Source organism: Armigeres subalbatus, chromosome 2 (assembly GCF_024139115.2).
Source record: "Armigeres subalbatus isolate Guangzhou_Male chromosome 2, GZ_Asu_2, whole genome shotgun sequence".
Classification (NCBI taxonomy): domain Eukaryota; kingdom Metazoa; phylum Arthropoda; class Insecta; order Diptera; family Culicidae; genus Armigeres; species Armigeres subalbatus.
In genome coordinates, this window is record NC_085140.1 from 214,545,177 (window position 1) to 214,564,186 (window position 19,010).

At 37.0% G+C, this 19,010-nt stretch overlaps 2 protein-coding genes across 5 annotated transcripts in view; one reads left to right on the forward strand and one right to left on the reverse strand.

The window, feature by feature from the left end:
- The window catches only part of LOC134211618 (cell adhesion molecule Dscam2), a 401,827-nt gene that overhangs the window by 257,791 nt on the left and 125,026 nt on the right, over window positions 1-19,010 (forward strand). The window lies entirely within an intron of this gene.
- LOC134215868 (uncharacterized) lies at window positions 884-2,682 on the reverse strand. Of its 4 annotated transcripts, none has more exons than XR_009980341.1 (4): window positions 2,245-2,682; window positions 2,110-2,181; window positions 1,976-2,039; window positions 884-1,889 (listed from the first exon to the last, which is right to left on the reverse strand). XR_009980341.1 is itself a non-coding variant. In XM_062694965.1 (3 exons), exon 3 carries the CDS (start codon window positions 1,424-1,426, stop codon window positions 965-967), a length of 462 nt encoding a protein of 153 aa, XP_062550949.1. In that variant the 5' UTR covers window positions 1,427-1,889; window positions 1,976-2,039; window positions 2,110-2,129; the 3' UTR covers window positions 884-964. The 4 variants fall into 4 exon arrangements, 1 of the variants encoding a protein (XP_062550949.1); XR_009980340.1 differs by having other exon boundaries at window positions 2,105-2,181; window positions 2,250-2,675; XR_009980339.1 differs by having other exon boundaries at window positions 2,105-2,659.

Below are 19,010 nucleotides of genomic sequence, written 5' to 3' on the forward strand. Positions count from 1 at the left end.
TCTGCTGAAGAAATGAAAAAAATCCATCCAGCCGTTTTCGAGTTATGCGGATACGAACACAGACCATTTCATTTTTATATATAAGATTTATCCAGTAATGAACTTAGCACATACTTTATATAATTTAAAAAAAAATACTGGAACTTATTTCCGTAGAAATTTTAGTTTTTCTTTTTGGGAAAGATTTTGCTGATGGACTCTAAACTGTTGAATCCATAACACCAAAATTTTTAAAGTACGGCTAGAACTATAAGCTTTTGTTTAAGTTAAGGATGAAGATTGGTTGCACTGGGGCAATAGTCATGTGTACTTTTGAAATCAGAGATGTGTTGTCTGAACATGGATTTTTTTATGAAGGTTTGGAATTGCAGACTTCCCGGACTATACTGAATAGATAGGTGAAGTTTGAAGTAGAATCTGTGAAGCACGTCATAACAGCTCGTCATATCATGCTCACGTTCCTAAAATCATTGAAATGCCATGCTACTTGTTAGTGGCATATATACGGCCTCGGGTTGTAGCTCTCAGCTGCTCAATCGGGATGCAGTGGGTGGGGAAATTCTGCTGAGCATGGGGTCGTTTACGCTAATAACACCGTTACACAAACTTCTTAGGCAACTCACCTTTAGCAGGAGCTGGAATCGACTCGACAGCTATCAGTTCTGAACGAGGAGAGAAAACCGACCAAATTCCAGAAGCAAAAGTGTTGAAAAGCAAGGTAGAATTCACTCTTATCCAGCAGACTAAAAAGATCGAGGCTTGATTGCCCCCTTTTGGGCACGGAAGAGCGAGCAAAATAGCAAAAGGGTGTATAAAGGCTATTATGGTGTCTTTCTAAAAGAAACTGACCACCGTAATTTACATTTTACATACTTATATTTATTTGGCCTCTACTGGGCCCTAGAGAGAGAGACATACATTGGAATAGGTGTACTTGCGCTTTCTGGGTGGTGGTGTTCGTTGGCTAGCTTGGTGGACGGTGGCATGCATGCGGAGTGGTGATCTTCGGCGAGTGCTGACAGGCTGACGTTGCTGGCGAATGCTTGACCTCGGTGCTCGACGACAAGGAGAGGGCGATGGCTTTGCTTACCGGCAAGTCCTTAATGGCGGCGGCTGACGGCGAGGATGGCCCGATTGCATTGCCGGCGAGGGCTTGGTCGCGACGGTTGACGACGAGGTTTGGTCGATAGCGATGCTGGCGAGGGTTTGATTGCGGCGGTTGATGGCGAAAGCTTGATTGCTGTGGCTGGCGGCGTGGATAGGCCGACGGCGTTGCCGGCGAGAGCTTGGCTGCAGCGGTTGTCGGCGTGGATAGGCCGACGACGTTGCCGGCGAGAACCTGGGTTTGGTGGACGACAGCGTGGAATGGTCGATGGCGTTGCAGATGAAGGCTTGCTTGTGGTGGGGGCAGGCTGGTGATTTGCATCCAGTCACCGATTCCAAACCGGTACAAAGGGCGTAGCTGGGTGTACGATCGCTGGGCCAGGGTTGTTCGAAGGTTCCTGGAGCCTCTAGCAAGTCCGATTCGAACCAAAATCCAGTTTGTGACGATGGTTCACCGTCGAGAAGGCTTTCACTGGTACCAGCCCGGTATCCAGACTCGAGGAGCAAAACGTGGTGTGTCCGATCCCTTAATTGGTTGATTTTAGTCGTCAAAATGGCCGCCGGGGACCTGGTAGGTGGCGACTTGGTCCTGAAGACGTTTATTTCCAAAATGGGCGCCGCCGGGTGATGGGTATCGGAGGGGGGGGGGGTAGGTTCCACTACCGCACGGTGTTTGCTCACTCTCTTTACGGCTTGGCTGGTCCAGGAAACTGTGGATACAGAGAAGAATACCTCCGGGATTTCAAACCGAAGGAAAAATGGAAAGAAAAGGCCCAGATCTGGACCTAATGCCGGAATTAGTACACCTATTAATTGTCATCTCTCTCTTCATGCCACCCCTAACAGTTCAACTTTTCTTACAAGTAGTTACCTTTTCTTTATACTGTTCTATTTGTTCTTTACAATTCCCGTTTTTTTATGGGTCTATTGTGAAGCTATAGAACAAAGAAACCGATGTTAGCACTAATAATCACTTTTTCTTGTTGGTTTTGAAACTAACCGTACTTTCTACGAACAACCGTACTAATTTAAACTTTCCGTACTATTAGGCTTAACTTTTTCAGTATTTTATAGAATCTAAAAGAGAAAACACATAACACTATTATACACCTTACTTATTGTTAATTTTTTAACTTTTACACTACTGTTTGAGATACACGACGCGCACTACTATTATCTGAATAGTCTAGAACGGAAAGAGGCTCAATGTCTTGCTGCAATTAGTTTTATCAATTTTGCTTCGTGGAAATTATTCCGAAGTTGGACACTTTACGAAGTTTGGCAACCCAGATTTAAAAGGTTGGCTGCCCTTCCGCGCAGGGACCTGACAGCTGACGTTACATACGGGAAATAGGTTGCGTTCTTTCTCAAACCGCTGTAAATAAATTATCCTAAGGGAAAGGTAACGAGTGGTATTAGCGTATAGCGATTTGCTCTGCATTAGACAGCTAATGATTCAACCGCCAGTGAGGCTGTCAGTTTTATTCTTTTTTTTTATATAGGGTGTGGGTATTGGGATCTCCCTGGCAGGCGTGATAAGTGACGAGGATGTTTGTGGAGGAGCCAACAAACTATAATTGAAACCAACGGTTACAGGGTCAACCAGTAGAGAGGATGCAATGGACGTTGAACTTACCCATGCAAGAAATATGTGTGGATCAGCTGCGTGGGTTTCTGTATAGTCGTAAGGAGAGCATTTCGGCTCATGCACGGCGATTGCTGCATGGAAGCTTCTCAGTCCTTACACGATCTGAGATGTCTTATCAGGTGTCTGGTTGCAGATTTTGGCTTATCTTACTCCAAGATACGATACACTGAAAACAACTTCGCTTTTTTAGAGTTACAACTCCATTTGTTTTATGAAAAATGAAAGATTCTTCCAAACAAATTCTAAAATAAATCTCTACTACTTAGCTAATCAAAATTACACAATCCATAGGCTATACGAAACTGTGTCAATGAGACCTCTGGATAAGACAATAGTTATAAGTGGATTGAACGGTTCTATTGACAGTGTGAATATGTGATAAATGGCTAAAATGGTGTAATTAGCCTCAACGTAGCAGTGGAAATATAAATCAAAATTTATGAGTTACCCATTGGTTGAGCTCAAATAGATTCCAAAAATAGAGGTTGGGGATGTTTATTTGAATTCATCATGATTTAAGAGTTGTAGGGGGATTTGAATGAATTTTAAGTTTTTCCCATACAAATTTCCATATAAACATAAATTGACTTCGCGCCACCCCTAAATGGCCACCGAATTGCCTGAAATTTTGCCAGGACTCCTATATTATCAAAATGATGCTAATAGACATATGGGAGTTGAAATTTTCGAACATTTTTGAAATTTTAACTGCCCTAATGTGGCATTCATTAAGCGGGATCCAATTCTTACACAACAACTCTTATATTCTGAGAACCTTTTAAGTTACATAGGGCCAACGTTAAGGATCTCCATCCTTGGCTTGAGCGAAGGTATAATTCCTATCAACTTTGTTTATTTCTCTGTTAGTGTTTTGCCGCCAGGCGATCCTGCTGGATTCCAGCGCTTGATTGCAAATTTTGTCTCTGCTCTTACGTTGTCTGTGGCCGGCCTAAGCCCATTCACACTGTGGAGTTGCCGTTTATATTGGATCGTCGATGGGGCTCAGTCCAGTTGTGAGACCACCAGGCCCATGCTGTAAAACATAGACATCGGGTGATGAATACTTGCAAATCTATGTGATCTCTGCCAATACGCACCAAGTCTCACTGGTGTATAACATCACAGATTTCATGTTTGGGTTGAGTATTCGAAGTTTGGTGCATTGCCTGGACAAATTGGATCTCCATGTTCTATGTTGATCTCGGTCCGCCGTCCGATGTTGGCTAGCTTTGGTTTAGACCTTCTCCACTGTTTGCCCGGCTACCTTGGAGTTGGAGTTTGTTGAGTGGGAGCATACTACCAGGTCATTCAGTTTACTCTACTTGGTAGAGCGCTGTGGCGTTAGTAGATCAGTATCATCATCTCATTCGATTGCTCTAAGGAGGTAGACTGCTAGAGAGGACCATGATTTCGTCGACTACGATGGGAAATAGCAAGTTGTCAAGCCAACGTTTCAGCTGATCAGCTAGATCGATGAGTTATCTATCATCCACGGATTTGTCTTTGCTCCATTCAGGCGTCGTGAAATATCGAAGAGGAAATAAATATCGCCGGTTGTTGCGAGTTTCCTACCATCGTCGGCCGGGGAGTCCTCCTGTGCCCGCTTCTCATGTCTGCAGGCAGCAGCATTTGACTTATTTCCTAGACCCGCTAGTTGACACTAGTATTTAGCTCCTCTGGAAATGGATCAGCTGAAAACGGGGACGATGCCTTCTTGAATCCGTAATAAACGCAGCGCTGACATCGCTTTTGACTATCATCTTCTAATTGACGACAACGCATTGCTTGGATTCAGCGGTGTCATGAGAGGCTCAGGCGACGAATCAAAATAGACTGTCCAGAAGATCCAGCTGTGAAGATATCGTAAAGAATACTTTTATCAAAATCAGCGAGAAAAACTTTGGTGAGCTGCTCACTCAGCGAAAAGAATGAATTACAGATGTAGCGGTGTCCCGATGGAAGATTGAGGAGCGTAGAGAAGCAAACGGTGAGCAAAGTGAAGAATCAGAGAAGTAGAGTCCGTCAACGGTATGTTATGTATTCCTATAAGTGGGAGTCGGGCGCTTCTGCAAACAGGATAGGCAGGCATAGGTGTACTTTCTGACCGATGAAGAAAGGATGGATGCAGCAACCGGAGGTTATTGCCTCAATTGCTCTTTGACTTGGACAGCTGAAGTGTTGGTTCGAGAACTTCGAACAGCATCTTCAAGTCTCAGCCAGTGTTCTAAAAAAACAACCAAGTATTGGCTAATGATCACGAAAACTAAATTAAAGCTTGTCCACGTTAAATTTCGGACACTTAGGTACTGTCCAATTGATTTGTCGCCATTTTTATCAATTTGGGCGTGTTCAAAACATCTGAAACCAGCACATAAAGCAGACAAATTCAGCTGTCATGTAAATTGATCGTCTCAGTGGTTTGTGAAAATTTTCATAAATTGCCTTTGGAGATGGGTGTATGAACCTGGGGATAACTTGTTATCGTGTGTTATCGAAATATTTGGAAACCATACCGGATTGATCCACTTACCAAAGTTCGAGTGTACCACTTGACGTTTTGAGTTTAGAGTATATAGGTAAAGATAACGCAGATGATGTTTAAAATTTACAATTCGGACGACCATTCAGCTGGATAACGTGTGCCGAGCAACATAAAAGCCATCAAATACCGATAACAATATGTAGATGTTCGAGAACATTAGTGGATATGGGTAGGCCACATATTGCGTGGGAGCTTAGACAGAATCTGTAAGCAAGAATCCCTTTAATATGCGTGATCTAATAGGATATAGAATATTTATGCCGATTAGATGTTATATTCATTTGAAATATTCTTGGTGACCAATGTATGGTCTATAAATGACATATTTCGTACCAAGATAAAAACAGTGATGCAAATGTTCAAAAATAAAAAAAATAAAATCGCAAAAAAAAATTTTTTTTCTCCCCCTCAATATTTTTGGAAAGTTGAGGGGGGGGGGGTGTGACACAGAATAATTTAAATATTTGTATCGGCCTAATGTGTTATTAGACAATAGAGGCACACTGTTTCTAATCAATGACTATGTGGTCGCAGGATAACCGTCTAGAATATCCATCATGTAAGGGCACGAGGAGGTGTAAAATCAAACAATGCGTGCGACAAATTGTTACTTTTGGCAAATCTTGGGAAGGGATAGAAAAACCAATAGAATACGCTTTCTTGCTAATTGAAATTATAAGGGACGAACTTCCCAAATTGACGATTTTTAGCTCAATTATCAGCCAAGAAGATCTTTTAGTCTTTTGGTGCACTGAGACATTTTTTACCATATTATAATGAGATATGCCATTCATACGTGGTAAGAGATTATGATCCATAGTTAATACTCAGTAATACGAAGTGATTTGAAATGGATCAATGCGCGAGAAGTCGATTTACTTTTAATTTCACATCGGGCTTTTTGTGTTGGATCACGAGGTGGTTTCGTATTTCGTAGGATTAATGTACAGTCTACTGTGGCACACTGCAGATTAAAATCAGGACAGTTCTGTGCTCCGAAGGCGCTATTTTGGACATAAAAAAGCGGAACTATCTGAAAGTTTCATTTCCAAGTACCTACCGGTGGTTGTTGATCGCCCACACATAAATCCTTCAAGGAGGCATGTAGACTTTCATGGTGGATTTAGTCATCTTTTCTTTTTCCAATTTTATTAAATTCTCTAAGAAGTACATATCCCAGTCTCGCCTAAGTTCTGACCTCGTTAATTTATGGCTAGCGTAAAAAGCTTGATTTGGACGAAAAGGTCATTTGGTCGAACGCCGTTTGGCCGAATAGTTAAAACTGTTTCCTTATTAAATGAAGTGAGATGTACGAAGTTAGTAGTGAAAAATGGCGAAGCGAATAGTGAGATATGAAACAGAATAAAGCAAACAAAATAAGGAAGAAGAAAGAAGAAAAAAGTAAAAAGAGTGGAAGAGAAAGAGTAAGAAAGAAATGAAAAGAGATAGAATAAGGAAAAAGAAGAAATGAAGAAGAAATGAAGAAGAAAGGTCGAAGAATTAAGTAAAAAGAAGGAAGAGAAGCATAATGATGAAGAAAGAAAGCATGAAAAGCAAGAATAAGGATGAAAGAAATAAGAAGAAAGAAGGAAGAACAACAAAAGAAAGAAAGGAAAAAAAGGAAGAAAGAAGTTGAAAGGAATGAACATAAGGCTAAAATTTTTCAATTTTCACATCACTTTTCTCTTCTTATTCCTTGGTCCACACTTCTTACTTCTCATTTCCCACTTAAATTTTCTCACTGTTCACTTCTCATTTCTCACTACTCACTTCTGACTTCGCACTTCTCCCTTCTGACTTCTTACTATTCACTACACACTTTTCGCTTCTCACATCTCACTCTTCACTTCTCACTTCAAATTTACTATTTATTACTTCTCACTTCTCATTTTTCAACTCTTCGCTTCTTGCTTCCAACTTTTCACTTTTGCACAGCCTTATGTGCCGACACCTTCCTAAAACAATTTTAAATACTGATGGCAGTGAGATATTGTAAAAAAAAAGGCCGAATATATTCAATTACTCAACGCAAAGTAATTTAAGCAATCAACATAAATTTAAAATGTTGCATGTAGGAATTTTTGGGTTAATTTACTTTTCATCAATTTAAAAGTTATGTGAAATATCGCATACCCTTATCACGGTTTGGCGAAACCGTAGAAAACAACAGTCAGATTTACTTAACTGGAGCGCGGTGGATTGACATGTTCAAACGTGCTCACATATTGGACAGTGTACGATATAGCGGTACATAGCCGCGATCGTCATTGATGATGATGCATTGGCGCATATGTATAGGACACTAAGGAAAAAAATTGTTTGGGTGAGGAGCGTGGAATAATAACTTAGCCAAAATGATAGAGACAATAAGAGTCTTCATTGAATCTACATACACGTATACAGGTGTATTGATATAAAGGGGTTTGTTGCCAAGTATGAAAAACAGAGAGAACATGATTTTGTTCTTACCAATATAAACTTGAAAGGAAATATTGATAATGGGGTCTGAGTGTTTCGGAAAAGGAAGAGCCGACCCGAAGGGGTAATGATTCTTTAGGGATAGGGGAATTTAATTCAAAGTCCAGTTGAAAGAAAGAGAAAGCAATTTATTGATTGATTTTTAAGAGTATACTTAAAATCAAAGAGTAATACAAGCGGTAGCTGTTAATAGCTCGGCGGTATGGTGCGCTGTTTTACAAAGAACCCATGCTGGGTTCGAATACAGATGTTTAAGTGAAGGTTTTCACAACTCCGTTGGTTTATTAGTATCATGCATTATGAAACATTTGGGACTTTTTGAACATTACTCTGTGAGATAGCAATGGTCAAGTTTAGGTGTAAAGAAAGGGGCAGGACTTAGAGATACTCATTTTATACAAAAGATATATTAGTAAATTGAAGTAGCCACTTGAATGTGTGCTCGAAATAAGAGAGTTTTAGAGAGTGGAAAGAGAACAGAATTTTTCCAAGAGAATTTCAAAGGGGACATCCAAAAAAGGGGGCAAAGTTTCGTAAAGTATGGAAGTCCAATATTAAGGCTGAATTAGCTAATTTATGACAAGATATTAAATAACTATTGTATAAAATTTGAAAAAAAAGAAGTTGTTTCGGAATTTATGCATTTTTCAAATAAGCTGATTAAGCATTTCGTGCAAAGAGAACTTTAGGAAGCATCCATAAAGAATGCAAAGTTGAGTAATGAATGGAAGCTAAAATTGAGGATATTTACGAAGTTAAAATTAAAACCACATAGTCTGAACAGATAAATGTGGGATGAAGAAAATGATTACGTTATTTAAGGATTCTCGGACTTTTCGTGGGGTCCAAAGTCCAGTCTGATGCAATTCATGAAATCATTATGAAATTCAGAACTCGGATTGACTATATATACCGTGCGCTTTTCCAAGCTCGGGGTCAGTCCCAAATATTCAGCAGCACCTTTATTGGAATTCGGCGCTTTCTAGGTTTCCCTAGCCGGCCTACCGAATACTCCAATTGAGTCAGGGTCAGTCCCAAATATTCAGCAGCACCTTTATTGGAATTCGGCGCTTTCTAGGTTTCCCTAGCCGGCCTACCGAACACTCCAATTGAATCAGGGTTGTCCCTTAGACACCTCGACACTCGTGACTAGTGCACGAATCGAGATCTAAGTTTAAATTAATTAACTTCTTGAAAAAGATAAAAGTGAACAGTTAAATGTCCGTCGCGGTAAAATCGAGAATCGGTGTTAGAGTCTCTTGATAAGTATCGAAAAAAAGTGTTAGAAACTTGTGAAAACTTCATACGGAAAATAGTGCGAAATCCGTTGAAATGGATAATATTTGAGTTTAATTTCTAGGGAAAAAGTGTAATTATAAGAAACAAGTGTTACATAGTAGAAGAAAAGTATAATTGTAAGAACTAAATAGTGTTACATAAATAAAAAGGTCTTATTCCAATCGTGATTGAGTGTTTGAACTAAAAACCCGAAAAACCAGTGCCGCGCCGTCGGCCCCGAACACTTCATATATCGTGGTAGAAGCGTCTTAATATTCCGCTCGGGACATTTCCACTCCGTTACATATGGTGACAGCGGTGGGATACTGTTTTCGCAACAGAGGAACGCTAATTTTTGATTAAGTGAAAATCAGTGCCGAAGAAAATAAGAACAAACATCAGATAAGTAGAAGTGGTTTTGCGGAGAAAAAATACAAAAAAAACGACCACAAGATCGAGCACCAGGTCTTAGATATGGAAACAACAATAATACATGGAATTTTAATATGGTAAGTAACAAACCTTTTTCTTTAATTTGAATGCCTTAAAACATGTTGGATATTATTTCTCATCATCAATAGTGAAAATATTTGCTGATTTTGACATTATTCAAATAAATGTCAAGTTTGGACGATTCATTTGAAAAAGATTCTGAACAATTAGAACACATTCGAGAATTCTTTTTTAAGGAATTCGATAATTTAAACAAAAATAGAACCAGAACCAGGTCTTTACAGGGTATTTTTCATAAAACAGAAATCTTAAAAACGGCGTTAGAAGAATTCGAAAACATTGTCCAAAAATATGAACAATTAAACGAAACTGAAATTTGGAATGATTTAACAGATAAACTGGATATTGTGAAAAAGAAATATGAAAATTGTATTCAAATATTAGAAAATACTAAAACAAAAAGAAATACGAAAAAGAACTCTGAAATTCAAGCAGGAAAATTTCATAATTTGAGGAATAGACGTGTGAGTGTTAGTGAAGATCATTTTCCAATTAGTATTGAGGATTTTTCGAATCTGAACGTGTCCATATCTGGCACAGATTTATATTTTGGACCAATACGTGATCCTAATCTTTTATCATCTACATTAAATAACGCTGATCAATCTGAAATCGATACCAAATCTTTGATATTAAACGAGCTACAAGAATTTAGTGTTAAATTTGAGCCGGTATACAAATCATTCTTGAACAAAATGGCTTACGAATTCCCCACAGAAAAAGCAATTAAATGCATTCCAGAATTTCGAGGAACAGCAGCTGAATTGGATGGCTTTTTGTTCCAAGCAGACTATTTTGCAAAATTCATTCCACCAAGGAATGATCAGAATGAGATCCATGAAACCGAAACGGAACTCATTCATGTAATATTATCCAAATTGAAAGGACCAGCAGCATTGCATTTCAAACGAATACATGCCGATACTTGGGTAGAAATTAGAGATAATTTGCAAAGAGAATTCAAAGGAAAATTGAAATTAGAAGAATTGTTTCAAAAGATTGAAACGTTGGAACAAGGGAAAACAGAGACCTTTCAAAGTTACAAAGATAGGGTGCTTACTATGAAACAACACATTGATGAATATGAAGCGAACAGAGGGGGCGGGGAAAATTCATACGCTCTCAGAAACTTACGACTCCATTTCTTAGGAGGGCTTAAAAATAGAAACTTGAAAAACTTAGCCAAAGCACATAAGGAGGATAGTTTGGAAAACTTGATAACTTATCTGCAGGAGGAATGTATAGATGTGGAGCAGATAGAACAAATTGAGCATAGATTGCAGGATGCTCATATTGCAGAATCACACAGACTTGAAAAAGAAGAGCAAAATTCAACAACCAAAGAAAAACTTCGGAAATTTCAGAAACAGAAACAATTTTTACAGCAACAGAAACATTGACCATGACGACAGAAATGATCAAAGGAATAGAAATAATGACAGAAAGCATTTCAATGGGCAATCTAATAACTACCAGCAAAATCAGAACTACGGATATCCGAATAATAATAGTTATCGAAATCGAAATGATAACTATTCAAGAAATGACAGACATTACAATTCCCCTCGCAACGCACGAAACAACTTTGAACAAAATTCTTACAGAAATAACGGTAACCAATATGACAACAATCATAGCCAAAACAATAGAAACAATTCGAATCAAAATTATCGGAATGAATCACCGCATCAAAACAACGGAAATAGAAATTACTTTAATACGAACGGAAATTCAAACTCTGAAAACAGAAGATTCGAACCATTACGTGAAGGAAACTGGAATGACCGAAATTTTGAATACAATCAGAAGCAAAAAAACTAAACCATGGGGTTTGGATAGGAAAAAGATAGACGGATCCCACTGTTTTTATACACAAGTATATGATACTGATGCACAATACGAAGAAGAAGAAACAGGAAAATTATTTGCAACAAGCCCTATGTATGGAGGCTTTTCAACCGGTTTTTATTGGAAACTGGCAACCGCAGAAAATCCACAATACAATGAGAGATACTACTTGGATACAAGTATCTGTTATAATTTCATTCATCAGAGCACCGCAATCAAAGTCGGAGCATCAAAATAGACCCATTCAAACATGCATGGATATGCGTAAATGGTAAACAAGTGCCATCCATTGGAACAATATGGATTCATTTAACAATAGGAGAACTAATCATACCGACAAAATTCCACGTGGTGGATAAATTAGGAGTACCAGCCAAAATTGGGTACAAATTTGCTAAGGAGCATATCGAATCAATATACATGAATTTCGAGGAAACACGTTTTAAACTAAAAAGATCAGAGAACACTTCTCTAAATGTTTACGGATTTGTAAGCAAGGATTTAATAGAATATGAAGAAAGAGATAAGTACGAGAAAAGCATCGATTCGGTTATCCAACAGAATAAGCAGAATTATGACTTTAAAAGCGATATAGATTCCGAATCTATCACAACAGAATCTTCGAAACCCGAAACAATTGGATCATTCTCAGAAATAATTGAACCAATAATGGATGAATCAGGTAGATTTGAACTTTTTCCAAACAACAAGAATCAATTCGGAACCCACATAATGATGGTCTAGAAAATATCAACTTCAATGTCGACACAAAAGATAATACATGGAAAACATATCCTTACGAAGAGTTTGTAAAAGCAATGCCACAGCTTAGACAGAAATCAATAAGATTGACGACAAAAATACTTGAGGAATATGAAACAGATGCTACATTTTTAATAATTAACAGTCTATCAGCTTATAAAGAACTGAAGAATTTCATCGACCTTCCGTATGGTCTAAAACCACATTTAAATGGAAGAATTTTTCATTTCCTAATAAAAGAACTTGGGGTATATTAATGAATGGTACTAAGGAAACAGATTTTAACTCGAAAGTATTTTCAAAGGACTCATAGATGGATTCCATAACGGTCCAAAATTTGCCAAGTTGGCGAAAATTATTCAAGTATTCTCCTTTAAAGATTTACTCGACACATTAAGTTTAGACATTTTAAGGTACATAGCAGACACATTCAATAAAGGAATTCATAGTGTACACTGCAGATAAAGACAACAATGGAGGCTATACTTACGACAGAAAATTAGCCAAACTAAACGAGGACATGGGATTTGTATTTTTTGCAAAATCAGATAAAACGTGTGGTCATATAGAAAAGCCACAAGACATTCAAATCTCAAACATTGCAGCTCAAGTTACAACGGAATTAACTTATGATAATGATAAATATTTCATGGAGTTGGCATCAGTGGACAAGCCCATGAATAAAGTAAAATATTTAATAGATACAGGTTCTTCAGTAAACCTATTAAGATATGATTTATTAAGCTATGTAGGCGTTAAAAGTTTTAATACGGATGAGATAATTACACTAGTGGGTATAGAAAATGGTAGTAAAGTAACACTTGGGAGAGCAGACGTAGAATTACTTATCAATGGAATAAGATTTATAACTACTTTTCACTTAGTAGACAATTTAATAATGCCAGGTATCATTGGAACAGAATTCCTTAAACAATATATATCAAACATTAGTGAAAACTTCAGAACAATTACTTTGAAAGCGGGTGCAAACCATTTCGAAGGTTCGATATCAAGTAGAAACAACAATAGGTACGTGCATACTATTAACAAAATTCAAACAAGTACATTGATCAATCAAAACACGTATTTTAACCAATCCGAAAACGATTGGCAGCATAATGATGATGAAATATGTAAACCAAATCAAGTTATCAACAACATGAGTCCGGAATATGGATCGGATCATGCAGATGAATATTATTACGACGAAACTACAATGATTGAATCTTCAGAACAAAAATTGAATGATAATATGGGCGACAACGATATTGATGAATATGAAGAAAACGAATATCGGGAAGAGAATTCAGAAATACAATGGAAACCTGTGGATTTGGACTCCAACCAAGACTACAGCTTGGTAGAAAACAAGAATCGAAAGCAAATAAGAGGCAATGAACGCAGTAGTAAATTACTAGAAATAATCGACTTCAAGCATTTAAAGAAACCTAACTTCAACGCGATAGAAGAAATTATGGCGAAATATAGCGACGTATTTTATTTGAAAGAAGATAAGCTTACAATTACGAATGCTGCAATGCATGAAATTGAAACCACAACAAATGTACCAATTAATAAACGACAATACAGATTTCCAGAATCTACCAAGAAGCATATTAATGAAGAAATTGATGAAATGTACAAGCAAGGCATTATTAGGCCAAGTAAAAGTCCATGGAATGCACCTGTGTTATGCATTCCGAAGAAAGATTTTGATGAAGAAGGAAACAAGAAATATCGAATTGTAGTAGATTTCAGAGCGTTAAACTTGATTACGAAACCATTCGTATATCCAATTCCATTAATAGATGAAATAATGGACAATTTGGGGGATAGTGCATATTTTTCAACCATTGACTTAAAGTCAGGATTTTATCAGGTTCCAATTCACCCTAAAGATGCAGCCAAAACTGCTTTCTCAACACCAAGAGGACATTTTGAATTCACAAGGATGCCAATGGGACTAAGAAACAGTCCATCAACCTTTCAAAGATTAATGAACACAATAATTTATGAGATTAAAGATGTGAAAGCTATTGTTTATTTAGACGACATCATTGTTTTTGGAAAAACAATAGAGGAACATAACGAAAATCTTATTAAAATACTTGAAGCTCTTAGAAGGCACAATTTGAAAATTGAGCCTACGAAATGTCAAATTCTGAAAACTCAGTTAAAATTCTTAGGACACATGGTAGATAAAAATGGAAAACGACCATTAAATGATAATATTAAAGTTATCAAAGAAATGTCTGTACCCAAGACAGTGAAAGGAGTAAGATCATTTTTAGGAACTGTGAACTTCTATGGCAAATTCATACCTGGAATAGCCGAGAAACGGAAACCCTTGAATGAATTATTGAGGAAAAATGTTAAATTTGTTTGGTCGGATGACTGCCAAAAGCATTTGAGGAACTGAGAAACTTTTTAACATCGGACTCACTCTTATCCAGACCAAATTATAAAGACACGTTTGTTATTACTACCGACGCGAGTGAACATGGCATTGGTGCGGTACTATCGAATGAAAATTCAATTGATAAACCCATAGCTTATGCTAGTAGGAGTCTTATAGGAGCAGAAAAAGGTATCATACAATCGAAAAAGAATTACTCGCAATAGTGTGGGCAGTTCAGCATTTCAGACATTACATATATCATCAGAGGTTTATTGTCTATACGGATCATAGACCGCTTATTTCATTATGGCATTTAAAAGAAACTTCGCCAATTCTCACACGCTTAAGATTGAAATTACAAGGATTAGAATGTGACATTAGATACAAACAGGAAAAGAGAACATTGTAGCAGATTTTTATCTCGGCTTCCAACTGCCGAAAATCAATCTCTCAAAAACACAGAATCAGAGGAACAAATTATTGCTGTTGTTACACGTCAGCAGCTTAAAAACAGCAGGAACTCTACTTGTTTGAACCAGTAAATGCAATAAAAGATAATAATTCGCCTAATACAAACATAGACAACGACAAAAACTTGCCTATTGTAACGCATCAAAATCAAATTAATGATGATATGACTCAATCATATGATATAGACAAAAATTGTGACGTTGAAGATTCCAATATGACCAACGCATACGAAGAATATTTGGAATCATCTAAAGAAAATTCAATTGACATAGAACAATTAGTAATTTCAAAATCACTAAAGGATGACTCAGCCGATATTAATATCGTTATTTTGAACAGTAGATCAAAATACAATGAAATTTCACAAATCACCAATTTACCGCATGGAATAAAAGACTTTAGCGAAAACGGAATACTATCGATTCCACAGGAAAACATATTTGGAATAATTGTTGACGGGAAAAGTAATTCAGTAATCAACAGCAGAAAGTTTTTCCAGAAATTAGATAAATGTTTAAGCGATAATGGAACTATGATTAAAGCTTCAAATAAAATTCATGTCACATCGTTTCGAAAAATAAAACAGTTTGATATATTAGAAATATTACAATTTCTAGCAACCAAATATGGCTTAGTTTTCAGCCTATATAACGCAGATTCCGAACGAATTCAAATTAATACTAATGAGATTGAAACAATACTTAGAGAATTTCATGATGCTCCCTTAGGAGGACACGTCGGAGCACGCCGGATGCGAAAAAGAATTGGATTAATTTTCGTGTGGCAAAACATGAGACGAGATATTGACAACTATGTTCGGCAGTGTGCCTCTTGTCAAAAGAATAAAATTGGTAAATCACACAAAATACCAATGAAAATTACTACCACTGCTTGTGAACCATTCGAAAAATTATACATGGATATTGTAGTTCTACCGGAATCGGAATGGGGGAACAGATATGGGCTTGTCATGCAAGATGACCTGACACGTTTTCTGGTGGTATCACCTATGAAGCCGAAACTGTTGCAAGAACTTTTGTAGAAAATTTAATTTGCAAGTACGGGACACCCTTAGAATTGGTTACAGACCAAGGATCAAATTTTATGAGTAAATTTTTCAAACACATTTGCAAAATTTTGAAAATTAAAAAGATTAATACTAGTGCTTATCACCCACAGGCAAATTTAGTAGAAAGATCTAACAGAGAATTGAAAATGTATCTTAGACAATTTGTAGGTGGTAATCCACAATTATGGGATCAACACTTAAACTACTTCTCGTTTGAATATAATACGACAAACAACGGATCAACGAATTATACTCCGTTCGAACTCCTATATGGAAGAAAAGCAAGAATCCCGTCATCAATTTATACAATTACCGAGTCAGAATTAAACTATGATGACTACAGTAAAGAAATGAAAATAATTTTTAAAAGATTGCATGAAAATGCAAGACAAAATTTAATAATATCGAAGGAAAAACGTAAGGAAATTTACGATAGGAACTCTGACGAATGGCAGCCCATGTGGGGAGATATGGTTCTCGTTCAAGCCAACCCAACGGGTGCAGGACAAAAATTACAGGCCTTATGGAAGGGCCCCTATGAAATTGTCGCTTTTCCTAGCGAACAAACAACAATCATTAAAAATGGGAACAAATTGGAGAAAATACATAATAACAGATTAAAAAAATACAATAACTAATACCAAACATTTGATTGTTTTCATCTTCTCTAACCCTTTACAGGCTCTTAATAGCCAGTACACGATTGGGAGCATGCGAAAGTCCCAAATTATACATGGAAAAACTCAGCGATACTCGCATAATACAAGGAAAATTTTGCGTGAAGGTAAAATTGGACTTCCAAATGCTAAATAGTAAGATTGATTCTTTAGAAAATGCTTTCAAACTATACAATGAATCATGCAAAATGCTTGAAAAAATAACAAATATGAAATGTGGTCACCTAATAACAAATATAGAAATTGAATCTGAAAATTTTGTCTTGAGTTAATGATTGATAAACAACGGACCATTGAATAATTATATAATAGAAAAATATATATGTTTTTGGCCTACCCTAACAAGCGAAGGATCATTTTCTTAATGAACCTTCACCTCGTTTGTGTGGGAGGAGATGAACGGCCTTGAGATCCTTCATCACTCCTCATATCAGATCACGGGATATATCGTAGGAATATTTAAGCCAAACATAGAAGAAAGCGTAAAACTTTGAGACAGACTCAGCTGACCCATTTACTTGCGATCAGCTGATCCAAAACAAATTAAAATAAACGATCGTGCATACGAAATAATATACATACAAGAGGGCAAAAACATTGCCACTGGTGAGGGACCAACGCCCGGCGATTCACATACGGAGCATCATATTTCAATTTTATTAGTGGCAATTATTGTTCGCAGGGAAAACGTTCATTACCTTTCCCAACGTAATGGAATGACAAGTACGTTATTAAGGGTCAATGTGGCATAAAATCACTATTGACAGTATAATTCATGTTACTTTTGACCGTTTGACCGATATATTTACTCGGATTTTCCGGCGCAAACAATTGAGCATAATCTACTATATATGCTCAACTCGATGGGATGGAAGGATATGCACAGCCTTATGTGCCGACACCTTCCTAAAACAATTTTAAATACTGATGGCAGTGAGATATTGTAAAAAAAAAGGCCGAATATATTCAATTACTCAACGCAAAGTAATTTAAGCAATCAACATAAATTTAAAATGTTGCATGTAGGAATTTTTGGGTTAATTTACTTTTCATCAATTTAAAAGTTATGTGAAATATCGCATACCCTTATCACGGTTTGGCGAAACCGTCGAAAACAGCTTAGTCAGATTTACTTAACTGGAGCGCGGTGGATTGACATGTTCAAACGTGCTCACATATTGGACAGTGTACGATATAGCGGTACATAGCCGCGATCGTCATTGATGATGATGCATTGGCGCATATGTATAGGACACTAAGGAAAAAATTTGTTTGGGTGAGGAGCGTGGAATAATAACTTAGCCAAAATGATAGAGACAATAAGAGTCTTCATTGAATCTACATACACGTATACAGGTGTATTGATATAAAGGGATTTGTTGCCAAGTATGAAAAACAGAGAGAACATGATTTTGTTCTTACCAATATAAACTTGAAAGGAAATATTGATAATGGGGTCTGAGTGTTTCGGAAAAGGAAGAGCCGACCCGAAGGGGTAATGATTCTTTAGGGATAGGGGAATTTAATTCAAAGTCCAGTTGAAAGAAAGAGAAAGCAATTTATTGATTGACTTTTAAGAGTATACTTAAAATCAAAGAGTAATACAAGCGGTAGCTGTTAATAGCTCGGCGGTATGGTGCGCTGTTTTACAAAGAACCCATGCTGGGTTCGAATACAGATTTTTAAGTGAAGGTTTTCACAACTCCGTTGGTTTAGTAGTATCATGCATTATGAAACATTTGGGACTTGTTGAACATTACTCTGTGAGATAGCAATGGTCAAGTTTAGGTGTAAAGAAAGGGGCAGGACTTAGAGATACTCATTTTATACAAAAGATATATTAGTAAATTGAAGTAGCCACTTGAATGTGTGCTCGAAATAAGAGAGTTTTAGAGAGTGGAAAGAGAACAGAATTTTTCCAAGAGAATTTCAAAGGGGACATCCAAAAAAGGGGGCAAAGTTTCGTAAAGTATGGAAGTCCAATATTAAGGCTGAATTAGCTAATTTATGACAAGATATTAAATAACTATTGTATAAAATTTGAAAAAAAAAGAAGTTGTTTCGGAATTTATGCATTTTTCAAATAAGCTGATTAAGCATTTCGTGCAAGAGAACTTTAGGGAGCATCCATAAAGAATGCAAAGTTGAGTAATGAATGGAAGCTAAAAATTGAGGATATTTACGAAGTTAAAATTAAAACCACATAGTCTGAACAGATAAAT